Raw genomic sequence first — 25,811 nt, 5'->3', positions numbered from 1 at the left:
GCTTGCATTCCAGTTCTATCTAAATCTCCTTAATACAATCAATACATAAAAAGGAAGCTTACATGAACAGTATTTTATTTTTTCAGGACAAGTGGTTTACAAGGATGATGCATGTGAATGACATTGCAACAATTTACACAAAACATAAATACAGATGTCAATTGAAAATGTATACAACTACATAAATTATTCACATTCGCAACAAGAATTGATAAGCAGTAACAGGATTCCATTGCAAATTCTACTCAGATATTAATTTTTGGTAGAATATTTTAAAATGTTGCATATTTACATCCTTCATAATCCATATAATAATATTACCAACTAAAAACAGTAGTTGGTTAGTTCAGGGACCCAGTCAAATTATGTGTACTCGTATCATCATACAAGGTGTGTGCATATACATAATAGAAAATATTCTACCGAAATCAAGTATCACCTTAATCAGTGCTGACTGGCCACCTTTTTACCTAAAAAGCAAACAAATAAATTTGCTAATTAAAAAGAAAAATAATTTCTACAGTGTTTGCGTGATAGCCATTCTTTACAAAAGGTGACAGCAGTCCAAGATAAAGAGGCCAGCAAAAAAAGACAAGGCACTCAAATTTTTGATTTATAAAAAATCAGCAGGACGTGGTTTCTTCTAATCACTAATAATCTACAATTGAAAATATATTTCCTTCTTACATTGATTTTTCAATTTTAAACGTGATTCTTAAGCTCGATTCTTCCCACAAAGTCCACTATTCACAAGATAATGCTTAAGATCCACATCACATTGCTTCTGGTACCGGAGATCCATATCTGATCCACATTTCAGTCCTGGAAATGGATTACAAATCTCAGCATTTTCATTGGACCGTCAGATGTGAGTGAAGTTGCAAAGAACGTTATAACCTGTGGAGATCTTAAACTTTACTCTTGTAAGTAAGCATCTAAATAGGAAACCATATTTGCATCTATAAGGTTTCCAATCATGCCTATAAGAAGCCATTATTTAAATGAGTTAATTTGAATGAAGGCTAGCCACACAGCTGCTGTTAGTAGTTAACTGCCATATTAGTAGTTGGACTTCTATGAACCTGTATGTGCCAAATGTATGAATTCAACTGTGCATGATACCAACAGGATGTTGACTCATACCAATGTGCTATTAAGACACACTGGGCTTTCTATTTTATGGTAATCAGGCCAATGGGGAAATCTGAAAGCACAATTAATGCAGTCCTGGATATTTTGTTGGAATCACATAGATATGTCCCTTAGATATGTTGGTTAAAGTTTTTTTTTTTAAGAAGGTACTGGAACTTTACCGCAAGAAAATAAGTAAACTAGTAACAGCTCACTCTAATCTGAACGAATGACATTGAACAATAACCGACCCGACATGTCTGCATAGCTGGCAACGTAAGCTGGATGTTGATCCAATCATATCTTCAAATCACGGTGCCTGATTAATTTGTGTTTGACCTGAGGCGGTAGCAATATGGCTGAGCTATACTCCCCAGTGAAGTGATCTGTTCGCTGAACTTTAAAGGTTGCTGTAGCTGATCGGTCGAAGCCAGAGGTTCTGAAATGGATATCACACTATGACACCTTTGTATCAGGGTCCGTGATACAGAAGAGGATTCTGAAGATGGATGGGCCACAAGACTTTTGCAAGCATTAGACATTTGTGTATGCCATTATTAGAAAGCTACAGAGTCTAAACCATAGTAGTTGTGAGGGTCAGCCCCACTAAATGGATAACAGAGAGGCCTAATCAAAGAAGGCCACACTAAAGGCAAAAGGTTTCCGGATGTTTTAGGGCAACAGGTCACAGCCTTGCATATACATCACTTTAAAACACAGTACATTTGGGACGGGACGAAGCCATGTGGAAAAATACTTGTGGAAACTAAATATCGTATTGGAAAGATTCGGCCTAGAACAAATACTGTCAATGGAACTTCTTCACAGCACACAATCTTTAAAAACACAAGACGATGGGATGGGAGGTTGTGTGGCGACAGTTAAGACACCACAGAGCCAGGGGGAGCAGCGGGGTCCCCCCCCCGCCCTACTGCGGGGGCCGGGCTGCATGCACGCAGGCGCGCTCCGGGCGGAGAGGGAGACACAGAAGGCATGGATGGATGACAAGATGGTTTTAGTTTCAGTTTGTTGGATCCAGAAGGTCTGGTGTTGTCTGGAGGGGAGTGTGGGGGTCGGGGGTCAGGGGGGAGGTGGTGGTGGTGGTCGACAGGAGGTCTCGGTGGCGGGGCGGTGGCCGAGGGAGGAGAGGTTGGGTCGGGTCAACATGAAGACGGGTTCTCCTTATGGAGGAGTCGGGTGGTGGAGTGATGAGAGCTGTGTCAGCGCTACGGACAAGAGTTAGGACAGACACAAGACACGAGAACACTTTTAGTTGAGGACGTCGAGAAAGACAGGAGGGAGAGGAGAAAACATGTTTGTAACTTCACATACATATATATTAAATCAAAAAGGAGATTATGATGAATTTTAGAAATGAAATACCACTTTTAATTTATTGTTTGATGTATCTTGGTATATATACTTTTTTTTTCTTTTTCTTTTAAATATATTTGATATATTGAAACAATGAACAGGTTACTATGATGTTAAAACACTTAACATTTGATATCATCATAAATCACATTTATATTTGTGTTTCTACTACCAAAATGTGATTAATTCCAATAGCAGTTAATACCAATCTCCGATATTAGTTATATTAGTAAGCTTGAGTTGCAAAAACACGCCAATCGTTCTATCGCCTGCGGGACGATTTACAGTGCGAGCTCCGAGCTCTTCCTGGTTTGGGCGGGGCTTTACCTGCGGCGCCCTTATTGACCGGCTCCATAAGCTCCTCGGCAGCACTACTAGTGGAGGCGGAGCCGCGCCTGGCCTCTCTAACGACCCCTGAACGCCTGCTCTTGTCAGACGGATAAGCGTCTGAGGAAGTGCAGGAGGAGGCAGGGTGTGCGGTGGGTCTAGACTCACACCGGGGGTACAGCGCCTCGCCGGCACAGGACGTGTTGGCGCTGGCGCACTCGTCCTGGGCCGAGAACGGCCTCTGAGCCAGGTGCTGTTTCCTCCTGACAGAGACATCTAGGTTGGCCTTTAACAGGGGTTTGGATAGCTGTGGTGAGCCATTAGCATGCAGGTCACGTGCGTTAGCGGGACAGAAGTGCAGGGATTTAGTAGAAGAGGTTAGCTTTGCTACGGGCGGAGCTACGACGGAGGACCTGGGCGCGGCGGCGGGGCGACAAGAGGCCACAACGCGGGTCGTGATAAAGGTGTCCTGGCGGGGGGGCGCTGAGCCCCTGCGGCCCGGGTTACTCTGCCTGGTGTCTCGGACGTACGTCTTCACCAGGAAGTCCCCGTCCAGAGAGCTGGCCGAGCCCCTCCGGCTCAGACCGCCCTCACCGCCGCGGGCACCGCGGCAGCCCGACGCGCTAAAGACGTCGCTGACGCTACGGCTCCTAATGAAGGTGGCGTCCCGCGGGAGGGGGGCGCCCCCGCCGGTGGGCCGCGGGCGGGGGCCGGGGCAGAGAGAGAGGGGGGTTCTTACTGGGCTGGTGTGGAGGCTGCGGGTGATGGCTCGGAGATGGTTGGTGGCCGTGTTGGCCGCGCTGCTGCCGAACACGGGGCTGGCGCGCGGGCTGTTCCGCGCGGGGGGCCGCGCCGGGCTGTTCCTGGGGCTGCGGCTGGCGCGGCCCGACTTGGTGGCCAGCTCCTTGGCCCGGGAGCGGCGGGGGCTGCTGTTGAGGCTGTTGGGCGAGCGGGGGGCCTCCAGGTCCTCCAGCCGCTGGGTGAGGGCCAGCTTCTGCTGGATGGCCATGCGCAGCAGCGTGTTGAGGGTCTTCTTCTCGTCCTCGGCCGCCGCCAGCTGCCGCTGCATCTCGTCCAGCTGGGTGACGTACTGGTCACACCTGGGAGGCACGAGGGTGACGGGACGGGGAGTGGTCGCATGCACAAACACACACACACACACAAAACCACATTAAAGCAGGGGGACAGAAGCGCTCACACACGACTTGTGTATACGTCAGGAACCGGAGCCGGACTAGAAGTTAAACCCAGCGAGGACCGTGTGAAAGAGAGTAGCAGAAGAGGGCTAGAAACCAGCGGGAAGAGGAAGAACCATCTCTAACGGAGTCAAGAAGGAGTTTAAAGAGAAATGGCATGAAGAGCATAGGATTCTTTCATACTGCTATTATTATGACCATTTCATCTTCCAGAATTTGAATGGCGTGCAAGCCGTTTGCAGCCTTGCAACTTGATATATTAGGGAGTTAACATTAGATCACATCAACGTTTTCAGCTGTATAGGGTGTGTATTTATCATTTGGATGTCAAATAAATAATGCACAGATTTGTCATCCTTTTTGGCACATTGAACAGGGAAGTCAAACGACAAAGAACTAAGTGAGCAAGGGAAGTCAAATGTCATGGGGTCTTCTTTCCTCTGTCGACACACGCAGTTAGCCCGACTGCCCAGATGAGGGCACTGCAGTCAGTCTTGCTTGCTAAGAGAGGCTCACGTGGAACCCAGTAATCTTCGGTCCTCCTCAACGCAGAAAGTAGGCCCTTGACCTCACTCTGCGCTCCAATCCTTCTTAAAGATAATCAAAGGCCAGCTCATATCCGTCTGGAGAGACCGGGACCAGACAGCTTACCATGACTCTGTCTTCCCATTTCCCTAGTCCAGAGACACCTCACGCGCACGTGTGATTGGGACGGTAAAACAAAATCAATCAAACTAAATAGAAAACGATGCATTTTCTACAGGACAGCCTCATACCCAAGAAATAAAAGCAAAAGAGAAAAAAGGAGAAAAATACGAGAATGACCAGATTCTCTTCCACCACCTTTTCCACATGCACACCACACAGGAGGAACCCCGTTAGTCCTGCAAGCGACATGCCCTACTGCCCAGTGAGAGAGAGAAGCTGCCCTCAGGTTAGTGAAGAAAGGGTTGTGAACGGTGTGCCCAGGCAGGCAACGCATGTGCACACACACGCACGCGCGCACGCACGCACGCACACAAACACACACTTCTACCCTCTCCCACCTCGCTTACATTAACCATGTCCAGTCGTCAGGTGACAAAGCCTGACTGCAGCGTGTTTCCGTTTCCCTGCAAGCACAGGGCACAGCATGTGGGCCTTAAGCTCCAGGTGAGTCCCTGGGGAAGCTGTGCGCCCCGCGCCTCAGCACGACGCTAAGCCTATAAGAGGACACCGGCGGCAAAGGATGTGCCGTGACAACGGCCTCGATGCTACACGACGAGGACATGAGCTGAGAGTCAACAGAGTAGGAATTCGGCAGAGCAACAAATAAATAAAAAGTTCAGATTTTAATGTCACAGACAAAAATGATCACTAGGCTTTCCCCTTAAAGCTTCAATGTGATATTCGCGGTTAGTGTGACATCCGTTGTTAGGACAAAATCATTTCCACGGAAAGCATTTCCTGGCCCTCCTGGCGTCCCTGCCCCACTCCCTTGTAGGCATGCGCAGGCGTCTGTATGGGAGCAATCGTACCGCCGGCATTAGCCTCTGTGCGGAACAGAACGGCAGAGGGGGGGGCGTGGGGGGGGGGGAGGGGGGCTTACGGCTGGCGAAACATGACCGCAGGAAGGGAGAAAGTGGCGGAGTCCACTTCAGGGTCTTGACGCTCGTTCATCAGCTTCCCCATGGCTCTCCGACACCATGCCCTTCTCCGTCTCATACTGGTTCCTTCAGGATTGGACAGCGCCAACTCGGCACTATCCTGAACCCCGGGACCAACGAGCCAGGCACACGCACACATTCCGTTACAGACCCAGTCAACGGCCTGGCTTCCCTTTCCCTCTTGTTTCTTTTTAAGTCAAACACAAACAGCTTGGAGGATTATGTAAATACAGCCACTAACAGATGGCTGCAGTTATTTCTGCCTATGCTTGGCCCATTCGGGGACCTTTGGTTTTCATAATAACTCGAATTGTTTATTTAGGGTAGATACTCAGGTTAGCCAACAGCTTTTGTTTTGGTAACAGCAAGACATGGCTGCCGGACGTTCTGCTAGACCTGGAGAGTTGTTCTGTGACTCGGCTCAGTCCAGGCAGATTAGTATGTGCGTGTCTGCGTGTGCGTGTGTGTGTGTGCGCCTTAAAAGGGAGAGTGATGTTGGTCGAGGGGGTTGGGAGCGGATCACGACAGAAGGTGGTGCGTCACAGTAAGGCAGGGAGGGGGGTTGGAGGACTGCTTCATCACACTAAGCCAAAGCCTGTGTTGTTGTTAGCATCTGAGCACGCTCTAAATGAATGATTATGTCATTGTTGACTTTTGCAAATAATGCCACAATCAATTGACCTAACTCTATGAAAAGGTAGGCCGTGAGAAGGCGTGGCCTGTTGCTATAAACACTGAGCCCGGGTGTCTTGCTGTGGTCGCCTGTGACCGTCTTCCTACCTGCTTGTTAGCCTTGAGCACGGTCCTCAGAGTGGCGATCTGCTCCCTCTTGGTGCTGAGCAGAGACTTCCAGTTTGAGCAGCAAATCATACATCAGGGTCTCTGCGTCGCCAGCTTCGCACTCCCCGCTGTTGCCGAACGCCGAGCAGGGCAGGGCGCCGCGCTGGCGACACAGGTCCACCGCCACCTGGGGACAGGGGGGGTCACAGTGATTACGGAGCACCACTGTTGGGACTCAACCCTTCAATTCATTTATTTATTATCATTTTTGGGATCTATGACTAGCATCTGAAATTCCTTTTCAAAAAAGGGAAAGGATTGACCGACACATTTTGTTTAGTTTTTGACTATGTTTATTAGGGTGTATAAATATGTATAATGGCCGATCCTTACAGGATTACTCTTTGCTGGATGTTCTTTGCTCAAGAAATGTGAGCAAAATGTTGGCAAAGAAGCTTCAAGACCAAGGAAAAACTTTGCACCCAGTTAACTACCATGGTTTTGTCAGAGAGGGTTGGCCGAGCTACTGTGCCTGATGTACAGTTTTTCCTGGTTTCCTATTGTGGCAACTTAGCGTAGCCATATAATAAAAGCTTATTAATGTAAATACTGTTACGTAGTAGCAACCGGCCACTCTACTGTATGTGTATAGAGCCTACATAGTCTGGATTGTTTATGAAGAGGGTGCGGTGGGTAACCTTTGAGTGTAGGCTACATGAGAGATGCTTATAGCCTACTTTTAGCTTCCTGTGTGGCACAAGCCTTTTATCCAGATATACAACCACGTTGCTCACAGGCTATATCTTTACAGGCTGAAGATCTCGTGTGCTATGATTTGAAAGGAGACATATTATGGTGTTTTCCCAACAAGTAAACATAGTAACCGGGCCATGGTTGAGAAGAATTGGGGGAAAGTAACTTTGGCCTTGACTCTCTGAAGTCCATGAACCCAACATGGAGGAGAAAGGGATTGTACTCCGAGAGCTGAGCTGCCGCTTCGGTGGTGTACTCCGGGAGCTGAACTTCTGCCGAAGCTCTCCACCTGCTCCGGCGGGTGACCTCCGGGAGCTGAAAAGTCCGGCGGGGGTAGCTCGGAGGCAGTCCGGTAGCTCAGCTCGGGGAGTACAATCCCTTACTCCTCCATGTCCCCTCCTCCGGACTGCTCGGCGGCAGTCCGGCAGAGAAAGGGATTGTACTCCCCGAGGTGAGCTGCCGCCGAGTTCCCCCCGCCGGAGCTGCTCGTCCGCTGGTCCACAAAATCTTAGCTATGCTCTGATTGGAGGGGAGCGGGGAAGTGGGAGGTAATATTCAACTGTGCCCCCTTAATACGTAGGAGGGGGCGCCGAAACTGACTTGCTCGTTTGGTAACTGTAGGCGGGGTACTTTCAGAAATGCATATCTCAATCAAAAAATGATGTACAGACTTTTGTATGGGTGTTGGAGCACCAGAGACCCAAAACAACACCCAAAATCCCAGGAAAAGTGTTGTTTTCATAATATGTCCCTTTTAAGGAGTCAACCAAGGCGGTGAAATGTATCATTGGGATGAATACATTTAGCCAGAACTACACAAAAATATAAAACAACATTAATGAACAGTATGCAAAGGAAGCCGGTACTGTATTTGCATAACCAACCGACTATTTCTGACGTTCCGTTATGAAAGGAGTGCAGTCTATGGCTTCACTCACGAGCCCAGACCAGGGGGCCAGCAACAGGATTAAGCATGTTAAAGCGGGTTGATGTTACTTTCTCAGTAACTGAACCTAATGACGACGCGTCTTCTACACTAAAGTTTTTGAGTCACGTGATCGGCTGCAGGAATCTGCATAATTCAAGTTGCTAGGCCGATCACATGTTTAGGGCGTATATCGGCCGATAATGATTGGTTTCTGATCAATCTGTGTATTGCTTACCAATATTGCGACAAAGCATCGAAGAAATGGGTTCAACCAAATATGCCAAGGTATGCCACATCGTTCGTTTGTTTACACTGGGTACCATAATAACGGCGGAAAACTGGTTTCCTACCAATAACTGTATTTGAATTTTTTTTTTTTTACTTTTTTGTACATGCATTCTTTACATGTACCGCTCCATCCCTAATCCGTACACAAAGCGTGGTGTACCGGCCTGCACAGGAAGGTGGGTTGTGATCAGGGGCTAGAAACAGCCTTTAATGAGGATTAGAAGAGGGAGGCTTGTACCAGGGAGGAGGAGGACTTTCCCCAGGGCTCGAGCGGAGCTTGTAATCATTCAGAAAAAACACAGCGCTGGCAAGGGTTTACGTGGCTAAAGCTTTGTTATAAAAGATAAGAGGATGTTCTTGTTGGGTAAAAAGTGCTATTGTATCCAACAGTCTCTTAATATCCATATCAAATGATCAAAAGACACAATAAAATAGACGATTAACTGCCAGTGATACTTAAGGGAATCATTTGGAAGATTTTCCTGTAAATAATTGTCTTAATTCTCTGCTGTCAAATGAGGTTACAGAATGTTAATTAAGATTATGGCCCAATGATGGAAGCCCTTGTAATTGAAGAATAATGATTGTTACCAACTGGGTATCCGTGGCAGCTTTCCCAGCGCACAGGTAGCGATGCGTTTTCCATCACCCAGCGTTGGTGGTTTTGTCAGAGGGTTGGCCGAGCTACTGTGCCTGATGTACAGTTTTTCCAGTTTTTCCTACGCTAAGTAGCGTTGCAACTTACCGTAGCCTATCAATGGCCGAACCATCAAAGAAAAAGTCTATGTCTGTTTCCAATGAAACTTAAAAAACGCAATAGTAATCATGACGATGAATTCTGCAATCCGAAGCCACAGGAATAGAAGTCTTCCCCACCTAAATACTTTTGAGAATTTAGTATTTATCCCCTTTTCCCTTTAAGATGATAAGCAAAAAAACAATGGTGGCCGTGGAACCGTGTGGTTAACGCCGTCTCTGAGAAGAGCCTCTTACCCGGAGGTGTTTGACCTGGCACCTGATGACCGCCATCAGGTTGCGGACGTTGGAGGGGTCCCTGAAGTCCAGTGAGGGTGTCCCAGGGCAGCTGGCCGGGTCCGCGCTGGACCCCGAGCAGTCGACCTCCCCCATGAACTGCAGGGCCGCGGCCTTGGAGCCGAAGAGGTCGCTGGAGCGCTGCTTCCTCTGCGCCTGCTGGGCCGGGGTGGGGTGGTGCACCCGCCGCCCGCTGCCCCCGCCGCCGTTGGCCCGGGCGCCGTCGCGGTAATAGTCCAGGGTGACCCGCTTGGGCGTCAGGTTGTTGCACACGCAGATGTGGTGGTAGAGGTTGGACAGCTCCTCGGAGAAGGCCAGCAGCTCCTCCTGCGCCACGCTCAGGTGGCCCTCCGAGTCGGTGGCCACCTTGCGCGTGGCGCCGATCTCCTTCTCCAGCTCGCTGATGCGCTCCTGGTCCTGCCGGCTCGACTTGATGCACTGCCGGATCTTGTCGGCCAGCTCCTGGGCCTCGGCCCGCCAGCGGTCCTTCTCCTGCCTGCAGCGCTGCTCCAGGCTGGTGTAGCGCGCCCCGGCCTGCGTCAGCTCCTCCCGCAGCAGCAGCAGCTCCTCCTGGGCGGCGCGCATGCGGGCCTCCAGCACCTCCGTGCTCTTGACGTCCAGCTCGTAGTCGTAGTCGCCGCCGTCCTCCGCCTCGTTGTCCCCGCCGCCGCCGGCTTTCTGTCCGCCCTGCTGGCCCCCGTGGATGACCTCCAGCTGCTGGGTCAGCGAGCCCACCTTGTCCTCCTGCTGGCTGAAAGCCTGCTTGGACATGACCAGCTGCATCTGGAGCTCCTCGATGGTGCTGACCAGTGTGGCCTTCTCTCGCTCCACCTTGGCCGCGCACAGACAGAACATTAGTTAATTTATTTATAGTATTGTTCATTTATTCATCTTTATTCATCATATTTATTGCATTGATACGGTTTCATATTGTCTGTACACAGGGCCTCATTGAAGATGAGTCCTGGGACTCACCTCTCTGTTTAAATAAATGTTGATGTAAATGCGACTTTTAGTTCAATCGTCAAAGCCCAAAAAGCCCAATGATGATATAAGTCTTTTAGTGACCATCGCCCATGGAGCAAAGTAACACACCCGACCCAAACATTTCACATGCGTCTGTCATGAATCATGGATGCACTATTTATAGATTGGTTTACAACCCCCATTCTGGGGCTCGGAACATCTGCTGGGCAGCAGCAGCTGAACCCAACCCCCTCCCCTGTGCTGCTGCAGAGTGCATCATGAATAATATACCTCCTTCACAAACTAGAGCAGGCACAATGGTCAACATCTTCATTTTCTTAAGTACCCTCAAGAAAACACATTAAAGAAAGCCGGCGCAGGGCGTAGTGAGTGGCCAAGTGGATCGGAGGTGCATTGTGGTTTTGCGGGCCTTGAGGAGGTGGCAGCCTCATGTATTACAGGGAGGCAGAATGTACTGGTGACAGATTGAGGATGTGGTTGGAAACAGGAAGCAGCAGATATAATGTCAGGCAAAGTGTGGCAAACTGATCTGTCTGACACGCTCAAATCACTATACTATAGAATGGGTGAAGGGTTTTCTTTACATTTAAGAATTATAATATAGATCTATCACTATGTGTGGTATAAAGGGTTGTCAACCGTTTTAGAAAGCAGAATATATATCTATCTATCCATCTCTCTACCTTCTATCTATGTATATGTTTAACTATCTATATGTAGATGTATATCTTTATCTATCTCTTTATAAATATTCAGCGTTCTATATTATAATATATTCATCCAGCTGATACCTATTGTGAGTATGGTTATTGTCATGTGTTTTGTCTCTGAGGGAGAGACCTTCTGTATAAATTGCGTGTAGCTGAGGCTGTCCTGACGGGGAGGGACATTCATGACGTCACAGCGCTGAGCCACAGGTACGACAGTCCCCCAACGGACGACGGTGCTGGAGCGTCGACGCCCAGTACCTGTAGGAGCTGCTGCTTGAGCTTCTGGCTGTCCGAGAAGTGCAGCTCACTGAGCAGGTCGGACACCAGGCCGGACGTGGGCGCGCGGAGGAAGACGTCGCTGCTGCGCGGCGTGGAGTAGCGCTGGATGAGGCCGTTGGTCTTGGAGCCGCCCGAGTGAGGAGGGTCAGCAGAATCGGGGGCGGAGCCGGGGCCGTTGTTAAAGCCGCTGTCCTGGTCCTCTCCCTCGCCCCCCCGCCCCCCCGGGCCCTCCTCCTGGCTCTCGTCCAGCTGGTCGAGGTGGAGCTCCAGGTTGCCCACCGAGTCGAAGGGGTTGAGGGAGAGGGCCGAGAGCTCCCTCCTCAGGTTGTTCTTCTGCTCCCGCTCCTCCTTCAGGGCCTCCAGGGCCTCATCCAGCTGCCGCTCCGCGATCTCCTTGAGGCGCGCCGCCTCGTCCAGCTGCCCCCGCAGGTCCTCCTGCTCCTCGTCCTTCTGGGTCAGCTCCAGCTTCACCGCCTCAAACTCCACCTGCGGCGCCATGGCGACCAGGGCCCCCGGGACACAGAGCAGCCATGGGTTAAGGTCTTATGGTCTTTAAATAGGACAAAGAACCCGGTTAAGGAGTGCTCGCTTCAGACGCCGTAAGACACCGTGAGCACGCCGCTAAGTCAGGCCGAGTGTTCCCGAGAAAACAGACACAGTTAGAAAGGGATTAAAACGTTGTGCTTTTGAACTGTAAAGCCAATCTATTGTTTGGTGCGTGACGGAGTCAAAGATTTTAACTCCGGCGGGAGTCCCCTCAGCAGGATGCGATGCAAGGCTCATAGCCCCTGCCCACCCCAGAAATCCCAGCTCCCTTTTCCGTATGGGAGAACAATGGAGTGGGTCACGCTCCTATGCTTCTCAAGTTTACACACTTTGAGAGGGATCTGTTTATCAGTTATCTGCAGCTACTCTCCATGGCAGATGATTGCCTCCTACCACCAGCGCACCACCTCCCAACCGGCGGCAGGTTTTAATTACAGCTAATAAGGACAGCTGGTGGACTCCCTTGTAGATTGCTATCGCTGGTTGAAGCCATGGTAATTAGTGCAATTAGCTGGTGCGGTGCCGTGTCATAAGCTGTGTTCGAAATCGTTCCCCATCACGGATATAGTGTACTATATAGGATGCTCGCCATTTTGTAGTGGTGTTCGGATTCTCAGTGGTTAATTTCATGCACTATATAGTGCACTTCAAATACCCAAAATTTGCGTGAACATATGATGTTCCCTTCATGTTACTCCCGTATACCATAATGCAAAGCAGACGAGTTTTTCCGGGGGAGAAGAAGAAGCTGAATAACGAATGCATTTAATGATGGAGTCTCCGGCTTTCGTTTAGAAATGTCAACAATTTATTTTGGATTTAACATAGAAAATGTAACATTCAAAATTAATTAAAAAAACCTTGATCAAGGAAATGTAACATTCAACATCAATACAACCTCCAGCTTTCCTCGTGAGTGCCCGGTTTGTTTACATGATGGGGGCGCATCTGTCTGCGTCACACAAATACCCGGTGCATTTACTGACGCAAATGACGTTAAGAAATGTTCAGCCGGCGTAGTGTCCGAATTCTCGTTTGTTCGTTCCCTATATAGTACACTATATCATAAACACTATATAGGGAATAGTGAGTGAGTGAATAGGGAACGATTTCGAACACAGCTATAGTGACAACATGCATGCAGAATGTGTTGTAATGTGGTTAGATAGTCAAAATCTGAAACCAATGTATTCAAATAAGCGTGCCTCAAGGCCCTGGCCTACATTTCAACAGAAAGTGTTTTTATCTTATTGCATGATGGAGAAAATACAATTGGTGTGGGGGGGAATATTTTTGAAAATGGAGTGGGAAATAATGTTTTCATATTTGGGTTGATAAGGTCTGAGAGAGTCGAGAGCCTCCAGTACAGCCTCCAGACAAAATTAGTTTGCAATCAGCGGTCCAAACCCTCAGAGACAAATCAACTTCAGTTTCACACGCTCTCGCCCCGCCTTGGCATCTCACCCAGAACAATAGAGAGAAGTCTTAGGAATTCTTTTGTACTTCCTTGATACAGTAGACAACATGTTTTGCGATGTACGATTATTTAATTGATGTGTATAAATCGTATTCAGGTTGTTTAACATGTCTTATGAAATTCAGCCATTTAGAGCACTATGCCATCTGCAAGATCTCATCGCCCCAATCTACAACATTAAAAACTATTTTGACAAGAGTGTAATGGATCTTTTCCTTAAACAGCTAATCATGAAAGCACATTTAAAGCAGGGTTAGGATGTGCACCAGGGGGTTCAGCCAGAATGTGTCCGTACTCACCTGGTTCTCCTTGAGCACCGACACTTGCTTCTGTAGAGAGATGTTCTCCTCCTCCAGCTCACAGTTGTCCTGCAGCTGCCTCAGCTCCCGCACCTTGTACTCCTTCATCTCGTCCCGCAGGTGGTCCTTCTCCGCCTCCAGACACTCAGACTCCTGGAGAACACAGTCCATGAGCAAGGCAGCAGAACACACAAACAATCGAAGAAAATGTATAGTTTGAGTGCATTGATTTTTTTATACATTTGACTAGTTTGTGGGAATATCTATGTTGAATATATCAAAATATAAGCCTCCAGTTCATTTTTATTTGACAGGGAATTAGTCCCAGTACCATGTTTGGTAAAGGGCATGTGGATATTTGTCAACATAAGATTTGGTGCAATGGGATGATATGATGATGATGAGCAGCCAAACCTTCTTCAGATGTCCAGCGAGCCCCCCGATCCTATCGATTTCAGCATGGGCATTACCCAGAGCCAGACGGGCCTGCTTCAATTCCGCCTGGACCTCCTCCAAGCGGGTTGCCATGGCAGCCTCCTTAGTAGCCGTCTCCTGCATGAGATTCTCCTCCCGGCACTCTCCATCTGCAGCTGCGCGCTTCTGACTGCTGACAGAGTCTGTGAAGGCCTATACAGCGATGGGAACAACCAAAGGGAAATGTGAGGCCTTTAGATAAATCACATTCCAGTGTAAAATAAACAAAGAATGTTGAACATTGTTATCCTATTTTATGATATTATGAATACTTTAACGCATTACAAGTCTTCATTTCAATTTGGTTATTGTTATAACAACAGGACCAAATTCAGCCATTCGTGTAGAGTACAATACCAGCCTTTATTCTTTGTTTTCTACACCCATGAGAAACACAGAGAATTCTTCCAAATTTGATTTGGTAGATTAAATTAGTCTGCTGCCAACAGCGAAGGTTTAGACTCAAGAGTCCTCCCCCACATCATTACAGATGGCATGGTGCACTCAAAACGCTGCATCCATCAGTGCACATCAACAACAGCAGAGGGAAGAGCTGCACTATATAAGGAGATAAGTAAAATTAACATGGGACTAAATGTGTTCCCCTGAGCATTAGGTCGCCAAGGCTTATACAACCGTGTTTCAATGTGCATTATGAAATGCGTGGAATATTTGCTTACCTGCCAAAATAAATGGGTGCACGTGTACGATGTGAATTATTTGAAAATCCTTCAACCCAATTCCCTTTAGCTTTACCGGACATTTGTTACGTAAGATGTTACATGGGCGGTGATCGCGATAAAATTCAACATGCAATTACACAGGATTTTAAGTCTTGGAATTTCAATCCAATCAGAACTGACCTGGAATGAATAGCTGCAACATTCTAAACTGAGATCAAATGATGGATGTTTTAGTCATCGTCACCACTAGTCTAATAATTCCTGCTTGGCTGGTACATTATTAGGCCTTTCTTTCACACATGCACTGTAAGCCGGACATTCTCAGAATCCGCCCCTCCAGAGTTTACCAAGCCAGGCCCCTTGTGTAAAGTCCGGAGAACCGGAGAGTTCACAACGAGTGAGTGTTGATGGCGTTTCTATCAGGCGTCTGGCGCGAAACCGGCAGCACGGAGCTGCTTCGTACTATTCTCTTCTCACCTAGGGATGGTGAAAATGTAAAATATTCTTGACTGACCACCGAGCCTCATTAACCGGTTAACCGATCAGATTAAAATGTGCTATTTGAAATAACAGCCATTTCGAGCTGCGCCAGCCGCCTGCTATTTCGTAACTCTGCTTATCTCTCTCCCGTTCTGCCTCCGACTCACACACACATACTCTCCGAGTGAGAGTCAGTGGCTTTAACCGCGGCACGACCTGTGTTTGAATTGAAACACGAGGCATGCTTACTGCAAGTTGACCGTGTGTAGAGAGCGGGGCCAATCGGAAGAGGGCAGCGTTAGGAGCTCATTTGAAACATTGCCGCGGCCCATTTAAGAAAATGACAACTCCGAAGAGACGCCGCTTGTTTAGTTTGGAGGAGACGGAAAAATTGAGTGTAAGGGATACTTTTTTTAACTTCACACATAGAAATCTTGGAATGAGATGGCTCACTGTAGGCTTATAGCGTTTAGTCTACTGTCCATAATAATTTAGAGATCATATTCTCCGCCGCTCGCATGCGGGAATAATGAAGACTTGAGGAGATATTAAAAAGTGTGCTAGAGACGCGGTGTCCGTCCAACATCCAATAAGTCACCTTATCTATGATGATCTTACCATGATCAGCTCCTACCCCAACATGTTTGGGGTAACTCCTACCCCAACCCTCCCCCAGCTTCCTCCCTGACTGACCTGGTGACTCACTACAATAACTGCCTCTCCTCCTCCCTCACCACCCTGGCCCCCCTGAAAACCCGTTCAGTCTCATTCACCCACACTGCTCCCTGGTTCACTCCTCATCTGCGCCAGCTCAAAGCCACTGGTCGTCGACTGGAGCGACTCTACAAAAAGACTCAACTCACTGTACACCGCCAAATGTATTCGGACCACCTCCATCACTACAAGAATGCCCTCACTACTGCCAAAACCTCATACTACTCCAACCTCATCAACACTGGTACAGGCAACAGCAGAGTCCTCTTCTCAACAGTCAGCCACTTACTTCAGCCTCCTAAATCTCTCCCTCCAGACATTTCCACCACCCAATGCACTGCGTTCCTTGACTTCTTCAGCTCTAAAATCAACACCATTCACCAACAACTGGCCTCATCTCGCACCCCCTCTGATGACCCACCCTGGATGATCACCTCTGGCCAACCTCTCATCAGCTCCCTCTCTGACTTCACCCTAGTAACAGAACAGACCGTTTCAGAACTCATCCGCAAAGCCAAAACCACCACCTGTCAGCTCGATCCTCTTCCCACCTCCCTTGTCAAAGCATGTCTTCCGTCCATCTCCCCCATGATCACCAACATAATTAACTCCTCCCTCACTACTGGTACTGTACCCCCCACTCTCAAGCTGGCTGCCATCACTCCCATCCTGAAAAAACCTGGTGCTGACCCAACTGACCTTAACCATTACCGGCCCATCTCCAATCTCCCTTTCATCTCCAAAACACTTGAAAGGGTGGTTGCCGCACAACTACAGTCCCACCTCGACACTAACAATCTCCACGAACCGTTCCAATCTGGCTTCCGTCCAAAACACAGCACTGAAACAGCCCTAGTCAAAATCACCAACGACCTCCTCCTCGCAGCCGACTCTGGATTACTCACCATTCTCATCCTCCTCGATCTCAGCGCAGCATTCGACACCATCTCCCACCCTCTGCTCCTGGACCGCCTAGCTGGTATTGGGATCACTGGTGCTGCACTCTCCTGGTTTACATCCTACCTCACCGGCCGTCAACAATTTGTTCAACTAAGCAACCACAAGTCTGGGTGTTCAGGTGTCTCACTGGGTGTCCCCCAGGGGTCAGTCTTGGGTCCACTCCTCTTCACCACTTACCTCCTCCCGCTGGGCACACTCCTCCGTCACCATGGGGTTCATTTTCACTGCTACGCTGACGACACACAGGTCTACATCTCCACCAAACCCACCGCTGCCATCCCCCCCACTTCCCTCATCACGTGCCTGGAAGAGATCCGGAGCTGGTTGAGCAGGAACTTCCTGAAACTCAATGGAAACAAGACCGAGGCCCTGCTCATCGGATCCAAATCCACCCTCACTAAATCACAACACACCCCAGCTCCACTCATAATTATCGATGGATTCCCAGTACCCTTCTCCTCCAAAGTCAAGAGCCTCGGCGTCATCCTGGACAACACCCTCTCATTCGCACCCCATATTCACAACATCACCCGGACTGCATTCTTCCACCTCCGCAACATCGCCAGACTCCGCCCATCACTGACCCAATCCAGCACTGAAATCCTAGTTCACTCATTTGTCACATCACGCATAGACTACTGCAACGCCCTCCTCACCGGACTCCCCACCAAACTCATCAACAGACTGCAGATCATTCAGAACTCAGCCGCCCGGATCATCACCCGCACCAAATCATCTGACCACATCACCCCTGTCCTCATTCAACTTCACTGGCTCCCAGTACACTACCGCATCCAATACAAAACCCTACTCCTCACCTACAAAGCTCTCCACAACCTAGCCCCCAGTTATCTCTGCGACCTCCTCCAAGAATACACTCCCTCCCGCTCCCTCCGCTCAACCTCTGCTGGACTACTATGTATCCCCACATCACGACTCACTTCAATGGGTGCCCGGTCATTCAGCTGTTCAGCACCCAGGCTCTGGAACTCCCTCCCCCCACACATAAAACAGTCAGACACCATTACAACCTTCAAGTCACAACTCAAAACTCACCTGTTCAAACTCGCACACAACGTCTAACTGATCACTGTTTTGTTTGTTTTTTTGTTTTGTTTTGTCTTGTTTTTGTTTTATTTATTTCTTATTGCTTATGTTTATTTATTTATTTATTTATTTATTTTTTCCACAATGTCTTGTTTTTTAAAAAATGTATGATGTCTATATGCTCTGTAAGGTGACCTTGGGTGTTTTGAAAGGCGCCTCTAAATTAAATGTATTATTATTATTATTATTATTATCTGATCATCTTTTTGTGTGAAGTGAAACCAACACACACTCCGCAGTCCACACTGACCCCAATTTTTTTTTTAACCGACAAGCGACAAGATTGATCGGTTAACGTTGATACGATCAACCATCAGTCAAACGGTCATCGGTTACCATCCCTATTCTCGCCTGTATTTTGTGTTCCTGTTTCTGCTTTCCACTCTTCTGTTGACATTGTGGATATATCTATATGAGTGCAGTATTGATGTCACCGCAAGAGTCAGAATTATGGAGTTGGTAGCCTCACCCGTGAACTTTGATGTGTTGGAAACAAAACACTGCGACTTCTGCTGTATACTTTTTGCGTCACGCCCTATACGCTCTACTCAGGCGCCCCCCCTCGCCCAAAGTATACAGAGTATCTCCAGTATGTGTGAACACGTCTGATACTGCTTATCTGCGGTTGTGTGTCGCATGTGTTCATGTGTGAAATACCTTTATATTTCAAGGATTGAACCATAGTCACACAGTAAGGAGAAAAACAATTCAATGGAATATCCCTACTCGGATACAACTCTTGGTCGTCACATCATCTATGCATGTGGTTGTTTTGATAAAAATTTTCCATTACAATACAATAAAAAGAAGAGCATTCTTCTGTTTTGACAAACATGCAAGCCCATCTCCAGTGACTAGATATCACATGCTATTGTCGGGATGTTGACCTCATGAGCACTGAAAACAACCGAACAACTAAACCTTACTATGAATCCGGCGTGTGTCCTGCACTGACTTGTGCTTGTTTTAGAAAACAAAGATCATGTTTCATTTTTTATACGTTTTGATTATTCTCATCTTCAATTGCAAGTCCCTTGTGTGTCTCCAAATGGAATACATGATTTGAAGAGTCATGTAGAACAGGAGATTGATATTAAACTTGCTTATACTAGTCGCAGCATTATGGTCCTTAGTATTACTTATTTCATAGAAGTATTTGTAACTTATAATAAGCGGGTAATAGGCAGATATAATCAAGGAATTTAATGATAATGTAAGCTATGCAATTGTGAAAAAATGCATAGTTTAGTACAGTATCTATTTAGTAAATAAGTAAATCCTAAAAGACAAACCACCAGTGTAAATTCCAAAGATTCTCAATTCAACATAACACATATTGATTACGGAATGCTGAAACATGAGTTCTCTCCGTAGCCATTTGAGTCTTTAATAAATAATTAAGTTCATTACAACAAACGTATTAAATATAATATATGGGGTGTAATGGCCGAGTCTGACTCATCCTACCTCTTTGAGCTGCTGTAGCTCCTGTCTGAGTGCCTCATGCTCTTCCTCCAGCTGCCTGTGCTTGGTCTTTAGGGCAGAGCTTTCCTCCAGCACCACCAGGCCATAGCGGGCCGCCTGCAGCTTCTGATCTGTGGCCTCCTGGAGCTCCAGGGAGAGCCGCAGCACCTCCGCATTCAGATCCCCGCTCCCCATCTCCATTTCAGCCTGCAGCTCTAGAGCCAACTCTGTACCCGAGGACTCCACGTCAGCCTCCAGCATCTCTCTCTTCTGGCCAGCCTCTGGTCGATCCAAGGTTGTATTGATCTCTTCAATACGTAGCTTTCATCACGACACGCTGGGGGTGTCAGAGAAGAAAGAGAGGACTTTAGGTGAACTGCAGTATACACATTCCCACCCTGATAGCTAGTCCAGGATCGCAGCAGAGCACCATTATCCGCAGCAGGACTGCACATGTCCCCAGAAGCTGCAAGATCAAATGGTTCGCTCTCAAGGCCACAGCGTTAAATAAAATATACTCATTGAATAAATCAACCGTTGCGAAGAAGCACGTCACTTGTCGATGCATGTCCTAATCTGAAATAAAATAAATTGCCAGCGTACGTATAAAAGAGAATGCGGATACTTAGCTAGCACTGAATGATGTGTTAATGTGCAGGTGCCTCGCAGACAGCGGTTTGAGCACTAGTAATAAATAGTTAACCTTTTTTTTTTTTTATCAAAGAGCAAAAAAACAGTTTGACACACACGACTACACTGACTGGGGTGGGGTCGTAGTCCCGTTGTCTGATCGCCCATTGACCGACGATGGACACACACCGGACTGTCCGAACCAGCACCACAACGGCGCTATTAAAACACCATCTGGGTACTAGCATGAACATCTCTGGCCTCCAGTAAAGTATACACCGAAGCCATTTTAGCAAAACACTCTAGGTATGCTCTGTCCAATGGATGGCTTACATCTCCGTTGTCCAGATCAACATAACACACAACAATGATTCGCTGACGAGATGGTTTATTCACGCGTTAGCTCGCCTGGAAACACCGGATCCAGTTAAGCAAGCTAATCCCGACGGTCACAATTAGCTCCGTTGGCTACTCACCAGTAGATCGTGTTCCGGGGAGCTACCGTATCCACTCGCACAGAAATATGCCGCGAGTTGTGTTTGTTAAACGAAATGTCAATCTGTTACGACCCCCGAGCATCGGCGCCTAAACCAGGCCAGTCCAGAACAAGGCGTCTCTCGTTCTCACCCGGTTCTCCGTTCCCCGGTGGGCTCGAGCGTCAAAGCGCGCGGAAACCGAGCTACTGCTCCCTCTAGCAACGGCACCGGGACACTTCATGGGAATCTCTTTGAATTTTTCCGGGTTTTCACCAACGCGATTTATAGGAATTTAAACATTCTAAACCTGTGATTTGAATATTTTTGTTTTCGTATAAATATGATATTTAGGTATGTATAATACTTTATAATATCGTTCACGTATTGGATTTCCGCTCGTCCTTGTCAGGACTTCCTGTTTACTTCCGTGTACTGTTTGCACCTGGACGGAGTTGAGCGTTGGTGTATTATAAAGAACTTAACGGTAACATGTAAACGTTATTACTGTACTTGATGCACAATGAAGCTCGTCACTTGGAATATCAATGGGATACGAGCTTACAAAGGCGGGATCAAGAAAACCCTCCAATCATTGGACGCAGATATAATCTGTCTGCAAGAAACTAAAGTGACAAGTAAGTTGAAGATGGAAGGCCAACAACGTGACAGTAGTCCATGCCAAAATAAATACCGTCTGCCTCTTACTGTCTCTTAAAATAACTCTGCACAGGAGACCTGCTTGATGAAAGAACCGCTGTTGTTGAGGGCTACAACTCTTATTTCAGCTTCAGTCGTGGGCGCAGTGGCTATTCAGGTTAATAACATTTAAACACATTTGCCACAAATGACCACCATCCAGCTGCATGTAACTGGTAGTAAAAAATAATAATTGTGAATTATACGTTCATGTGTACAGGGGTTGCTACTTACTGCAAAGACTCTGTTGCTCCGTTTGCTGCTGAGGAAGGTCTCACTGGTTTGCTGACTAACCATGAAGGGGCCGTTGGATGTTACGGGGACCCTATGGAGTTCTGTGATGACGAGTTGCAACTTCTGGATAATGAAGGACGAGCTGTTATTACACAGCATCAATACATGTGAGATATGCCTATGTGCTCTTGGAGGGTTGCCTCAGCACATTTGTGGTGAAAGCTAAAAAGAAAAGGAATCTTTGATTGCATTTCTCTCTATCTCTAATTATATTCTCTATCTTCTTTTCCCAGGTGCAAAAACCAGATACAGAAGGTTACTGTAGTGAATGTTTACTGCCCACGTGCTGATCCTGAGAAGCCGGAACGTAAACAGTTCAAATTGCAGTTCTACAAGTTGCTTCAGAGTCGGGCTGAAGCCATATTGAAGGCTGGAAGGTGACATTCTAGGCTTGTCATTAGTATCTGTGTTTTCACTTGTGAAGCTCAAACTAAAGGTCATCTTTTCTTTCTTTACCTTACCTGCAGCCATGTCATCATCTTAGGAGACGTGAACACATCTCACAGAACCATTGACCACTGTGACCCCAGTGACCTTGTAAGTGACGAACTAGAATTGTGGACGATTGTTACCTCGAAGATTTCCCGAAGCTCGCATTGATGTGTAAGAAATAAAACTGCCCAATTCCTATTGATTTTACCCAGTTTTTTTTGTCATCCAGGATAACTTTGATGAGCACCCTGGAAGAAAATGGCTGAACGTTTTTTTAAGGGCTGAAAGTAAAAGCGAGTCGGGGAGAGAGAATGAGGGATCGTCCACAGATGACGTCCTCAACAACGGCGGGAAATTCATCGATACCTTCCGCTATTTCCATCCGGAGCGCACACATGCCTTCACCTGTTGGAACACGCTCACCGGGGCCCGGCAGACCAATTACGGCACTCGCATTGACTATATATTCGCCGACGTCCAGCTGGCCAAAGAGCAGTTTACAGCAGCGGACATCCTGCCAGAGGTGGAAGGCTCAGACCACTGCCCCGTGTGGGCGAAACTCTGCTGCACACTTTTGGCCAGCCCCAAACTTCCTGCTCTCTGCACCCGCTACCTGCCAGAGTTTGCAGGCAAGCAGCAGAAACTGTCTCACTTTCTGGTGAAGGTGGACCCGAAGTCCATGAGAACTGAGTCCAGGGATTCGCTACCCAGTTCTCAGGAGGCCGGGGAGAAGCGGGAGAATTTAAAGCCGCTAGGAGCAGCGGAGAGCGGTTTGGGAAAGAAAAGGCCTTTGGCACCGGGGTCTGGGACCCCGAAACGGAAGAAGAGCAACGTGACCAAGACCTCAGCCAAGCTGCCACCCCCACAGGGCAGCCTGCTCGCCTTCTTCAAACCCAAGGCTTCGGGTGGAGCTCCGATTCTGAAGGCATCAGAAGCATCCAGCGCGGCTGACCCAAACCCACTTCCCCGATCACAAAAATCACAAATGGTCCAACTCAACCACACCAAAGTGGTCAACGGTGTCTGTGACTCCTCCACGATGCACACCTCCAGCCGCCCTCTAGAGGAGAGTACCGGAGAGACGCCGAGAGAAACCAAGGCCGAACAGCGGATTGCAGAATCCACAGTGGCTCCTAAAGGGCCAAAGGGAGCTTCGCTGGGGTTCTGGAAGTCCGTTCTTCATGGGCCTCCGCCAGCCCCCCCGTGCAAGGTCCACAGAGAGACTAGTGTACTGCGCACCGTCAAGAAGGAAGGACCTAATTTGGGCAGACAGTTTTTCGTTTGTGCCCGACCACAGGGACATGCCTCCAATCCCGAAGCTCGATGTAACTTCTTTGCGTGGGTTGACATGGGGAAGTAGTGTGTCTTCTTTAATGAACAGAGGAACATAAGGACCAGTAGAACAAAGAAGTGTGTATGGAATTAAGCCTTTTTATATCGTTGTGTTTTTGAATGAAGACAAAAAAAAAACTAGCAAATAAAGACATTTATAAAGTTTTTTTCCTAGACTTTTGTCCTTATTGCATTGGAACATGAGAGTGGCCATACATTTGAGGAAGCACTCATAATAATTAATTCCTCAGTTGGTTACGTAAATACTATAAACTAAATACCAAATGCCAAATACAGCAAGAATACAGTAACTATGCAGTTACGTTACTTTTGACATGCAATTGAATTGACATTAATAGCTGTAATGAGCAGTTGTGCCCATTGGGTGGTGCTGTTAACGTAGGCATTGCTTTTACGGCTTAAACCATTATGATGGTATGTCGCAATTATTGGAGATACGCCTTTAAAAAATTAGAGCATAATAGCTGTTATTGGTATACTTTCAGGCCCATATAAGCTCCGTCTACTTCCATTCATGATGATGCTGTATGTATGCTTGTCTGAGAATACTAGCTGTTATTGGTATACTTTCAGGCCCATATAAGCTCTGTCTACTTCCATTCATGATGATGCTGTATGCTTGTCTGTTACGAAGTGTAATTGGCCCATCAGACATAAACAGGGACATCCTCTGAACCACTAGTACACAGATGTTGTTGAAAATAATGCAAATTGGATCAATCTTCCTTAACCTAAATTTCAAGTATTTATCACAGCATAAACTAGAATTAATGGTGACACAGACGTAGCGAAGCAGTTAAAGAAATGTCGCAGGAAGTAAGGGTTATTGGTTTTTGGTGTAGAATATGTAAAAAGTACAGTGCTGTGGGATTGAACAAACAAGGTTTAAATATAAATTAAAATTTAGACATAAAAAAGCCCTCGCACGAAAATGATTATTTCCTTCACCTCACAAAGGAGACTTTTAGAACAAGAAAAATAAAACATATTTTACTTAATAATGAACAGTTTGATTGACACTGGAGTGTAAGGTTCAGGCCAATCTAAAATAAAATATTTCCAAATAACCTACACCAACAAACACCCTTCAGTGCTACTTCCAGTGTTTTAGGGGGTTTGATAGCCTATTCCTTGTAGGCTCCACAGATCCGGCTTAGCCCGGATAAATTGCCTCTGTGCCTTGATATTAACAAAGACCGATGGATTCCTTCAGCGGCAGTGTTCCACGCGTGGCTGCCGGTGCTCTGACTCAACAGGAACAGGGAGGGGCTACAGCCATGGTGATATGACAGGATGCAAAAACCAGCCTGAATTTTGTAACTGCCATCTGGAATAAATGCGTTCTTTAACCGTGTCTACGTGTGTGTGTGTGTGTGTGTGTGTGTGTGTGTGTGTGTGTGTGTGTGTGTGTGTGTGTGTGTGTGTGTGTGTGTGTGTGTGTGTGTGTGTGTGTGTGTGTGTGTGTGTGTGTGTGTGTGTGTGTGTGTGTGTGTGTGTGTGTAAAATACACTGAAGAGACCACTGCATTGAAGGCTTAACGATATTCTGGGTCATTAATTATGTCACCACGTAGGTTACATATTGCTGCACAAACTCTCAGGATTTTATCAAATTTAGGGGCCAGATTAATCGGGACTGTTTGAGAAATAATTCTATAGTTTTTTAGTCTACGTTTGACACGTTCAACGTGGACACATACGTTTGCGATGCGTCCTGTGGTGAACGCTGACAGGGTGAGCTTCATTTTCCTTTCATACAGGAGGTCTTGGATGACAAACCCCCTGTCTGCCATAACTTCTCACCTGGCCGTAGGCAATCCAGAAAACCTGAATCTGATGTTATGAATTTATCACTGCATCTTCCTCCGTATGCGGGCGAAATGAACATGATGAGCCCACATGATGCAACTGCCACCAAGTATTTGATGGTGTTCTGGACTTTTTAAAACTTTTTTTTTAGATATATATTTTATTTATTTATTATTATTTATTTATATATTGCTGATACTTTTGATAATGTTTTTTTTTGTTTTTTTTATAGAACTGGGCAACTAGAGGAGGACTGCTCCAAACAAAATTTCATTGTCTTGTACAATGACAATAAAGATTATTCTATTATATTCTATTATTCTGGTGTCCACAGGCAACAAGCCTTTCAAGGGCCACCTCCTTCAACAAGACAAATGTCGAGCTCTTCTTCAGTCGCCTGGGGGTGGCAATAGAAAAGAGCCGCTTCGATGGTTCAGACATTTGGAACATGGACGAGACAGGCGTCACAACTGTGCAGGCACCATCC

The 25,811-nt window shown here is 47.2% G+C and overlaps 2 protein-coding genes across 2 annotated transcripts; one reads left to right on the top strand and one right to left on the bottom strand.

Moving 5' to 3' along the window:
* Nucleotides 1-14: 14 nt before the first annotated feature.
* On the bottom strand, nucleotides 15-21,084 carry zgc:162200 (uncharacterized protein LOC558638 homolog). The gene is given in 12 exon segments (XM_056589183.1): nucleotides 15-2,357; nucleotides 3,572-3,932; nucleotides 5,617-5,699; nucleotides 5,701-5,769; nucleotides 6,455-6,523; nucleotides 6,525-6,641; nucleotides 9,417-10,286; nucleotides 11,411-11,917; nucleotides 13,754-13,906; nucleotides 14,168-14,380; nucleotides 19,639-19,972; nucleotides 20,742-21,084. Coding segments are annotated over 11 exon segments (2,706 nt in total). The 5' UTR covers nucleotides 19,897-19,972; nucleotides 20,742-21,084; the 3' UTR covers nucleotides 15-2,351.
* Nucleotides 21,085-21,133: 49 nt separating this feature from the next.
* On the top strand, nucleotides 21,134-23,660 carry LOC130381523 (DNA-(apurinic or apyrimidinic site) endonuclease 2-like). Its single transcript, XM_056589176.1, has 6 exons — nucleotides 21,134-21,376; nucleotides 21,472-21,555; nucleotides 21,658-21,838; nucleotides 21,965-22,108; nucleotides 22,199-22,268; nucleotides 22,393-23,660. Exons 1-6 carry the CDS (start codon nucleotides 21,262-21,264, stop codon nucleotides 23,521-23,523), a joined length of 1,725 nt encoding a protein of 574 aa, XP_056445151.1. The 5' UTR covers nucleotides 21,134-21,261; the 3' UTR covers nucleotides 23,524-23,660.
* Nucleotides 23,661-25,811: the final 2,151 nt, after the last annotated feature.

Source organism: Gadus chalcogrammus, chromosome 1, assembly GCF_026213295.1.
Source record: "Gadus chalcogrammus isolate NIFS_2021 chromosome 1, NIFS_Gcha_1.0, whole genome shotgun sequence".
Classification (NCBI taxonomy): domain Eukaryota; kingdom Metazoa; phylum Chordata; class Actinopteri; order Gadiformes; family Gadidae; genus Gadus; species Gadus chalcogrammus.
This window is presented reverse-complemented; position numbering and strand designations above follow the sequence as displayed.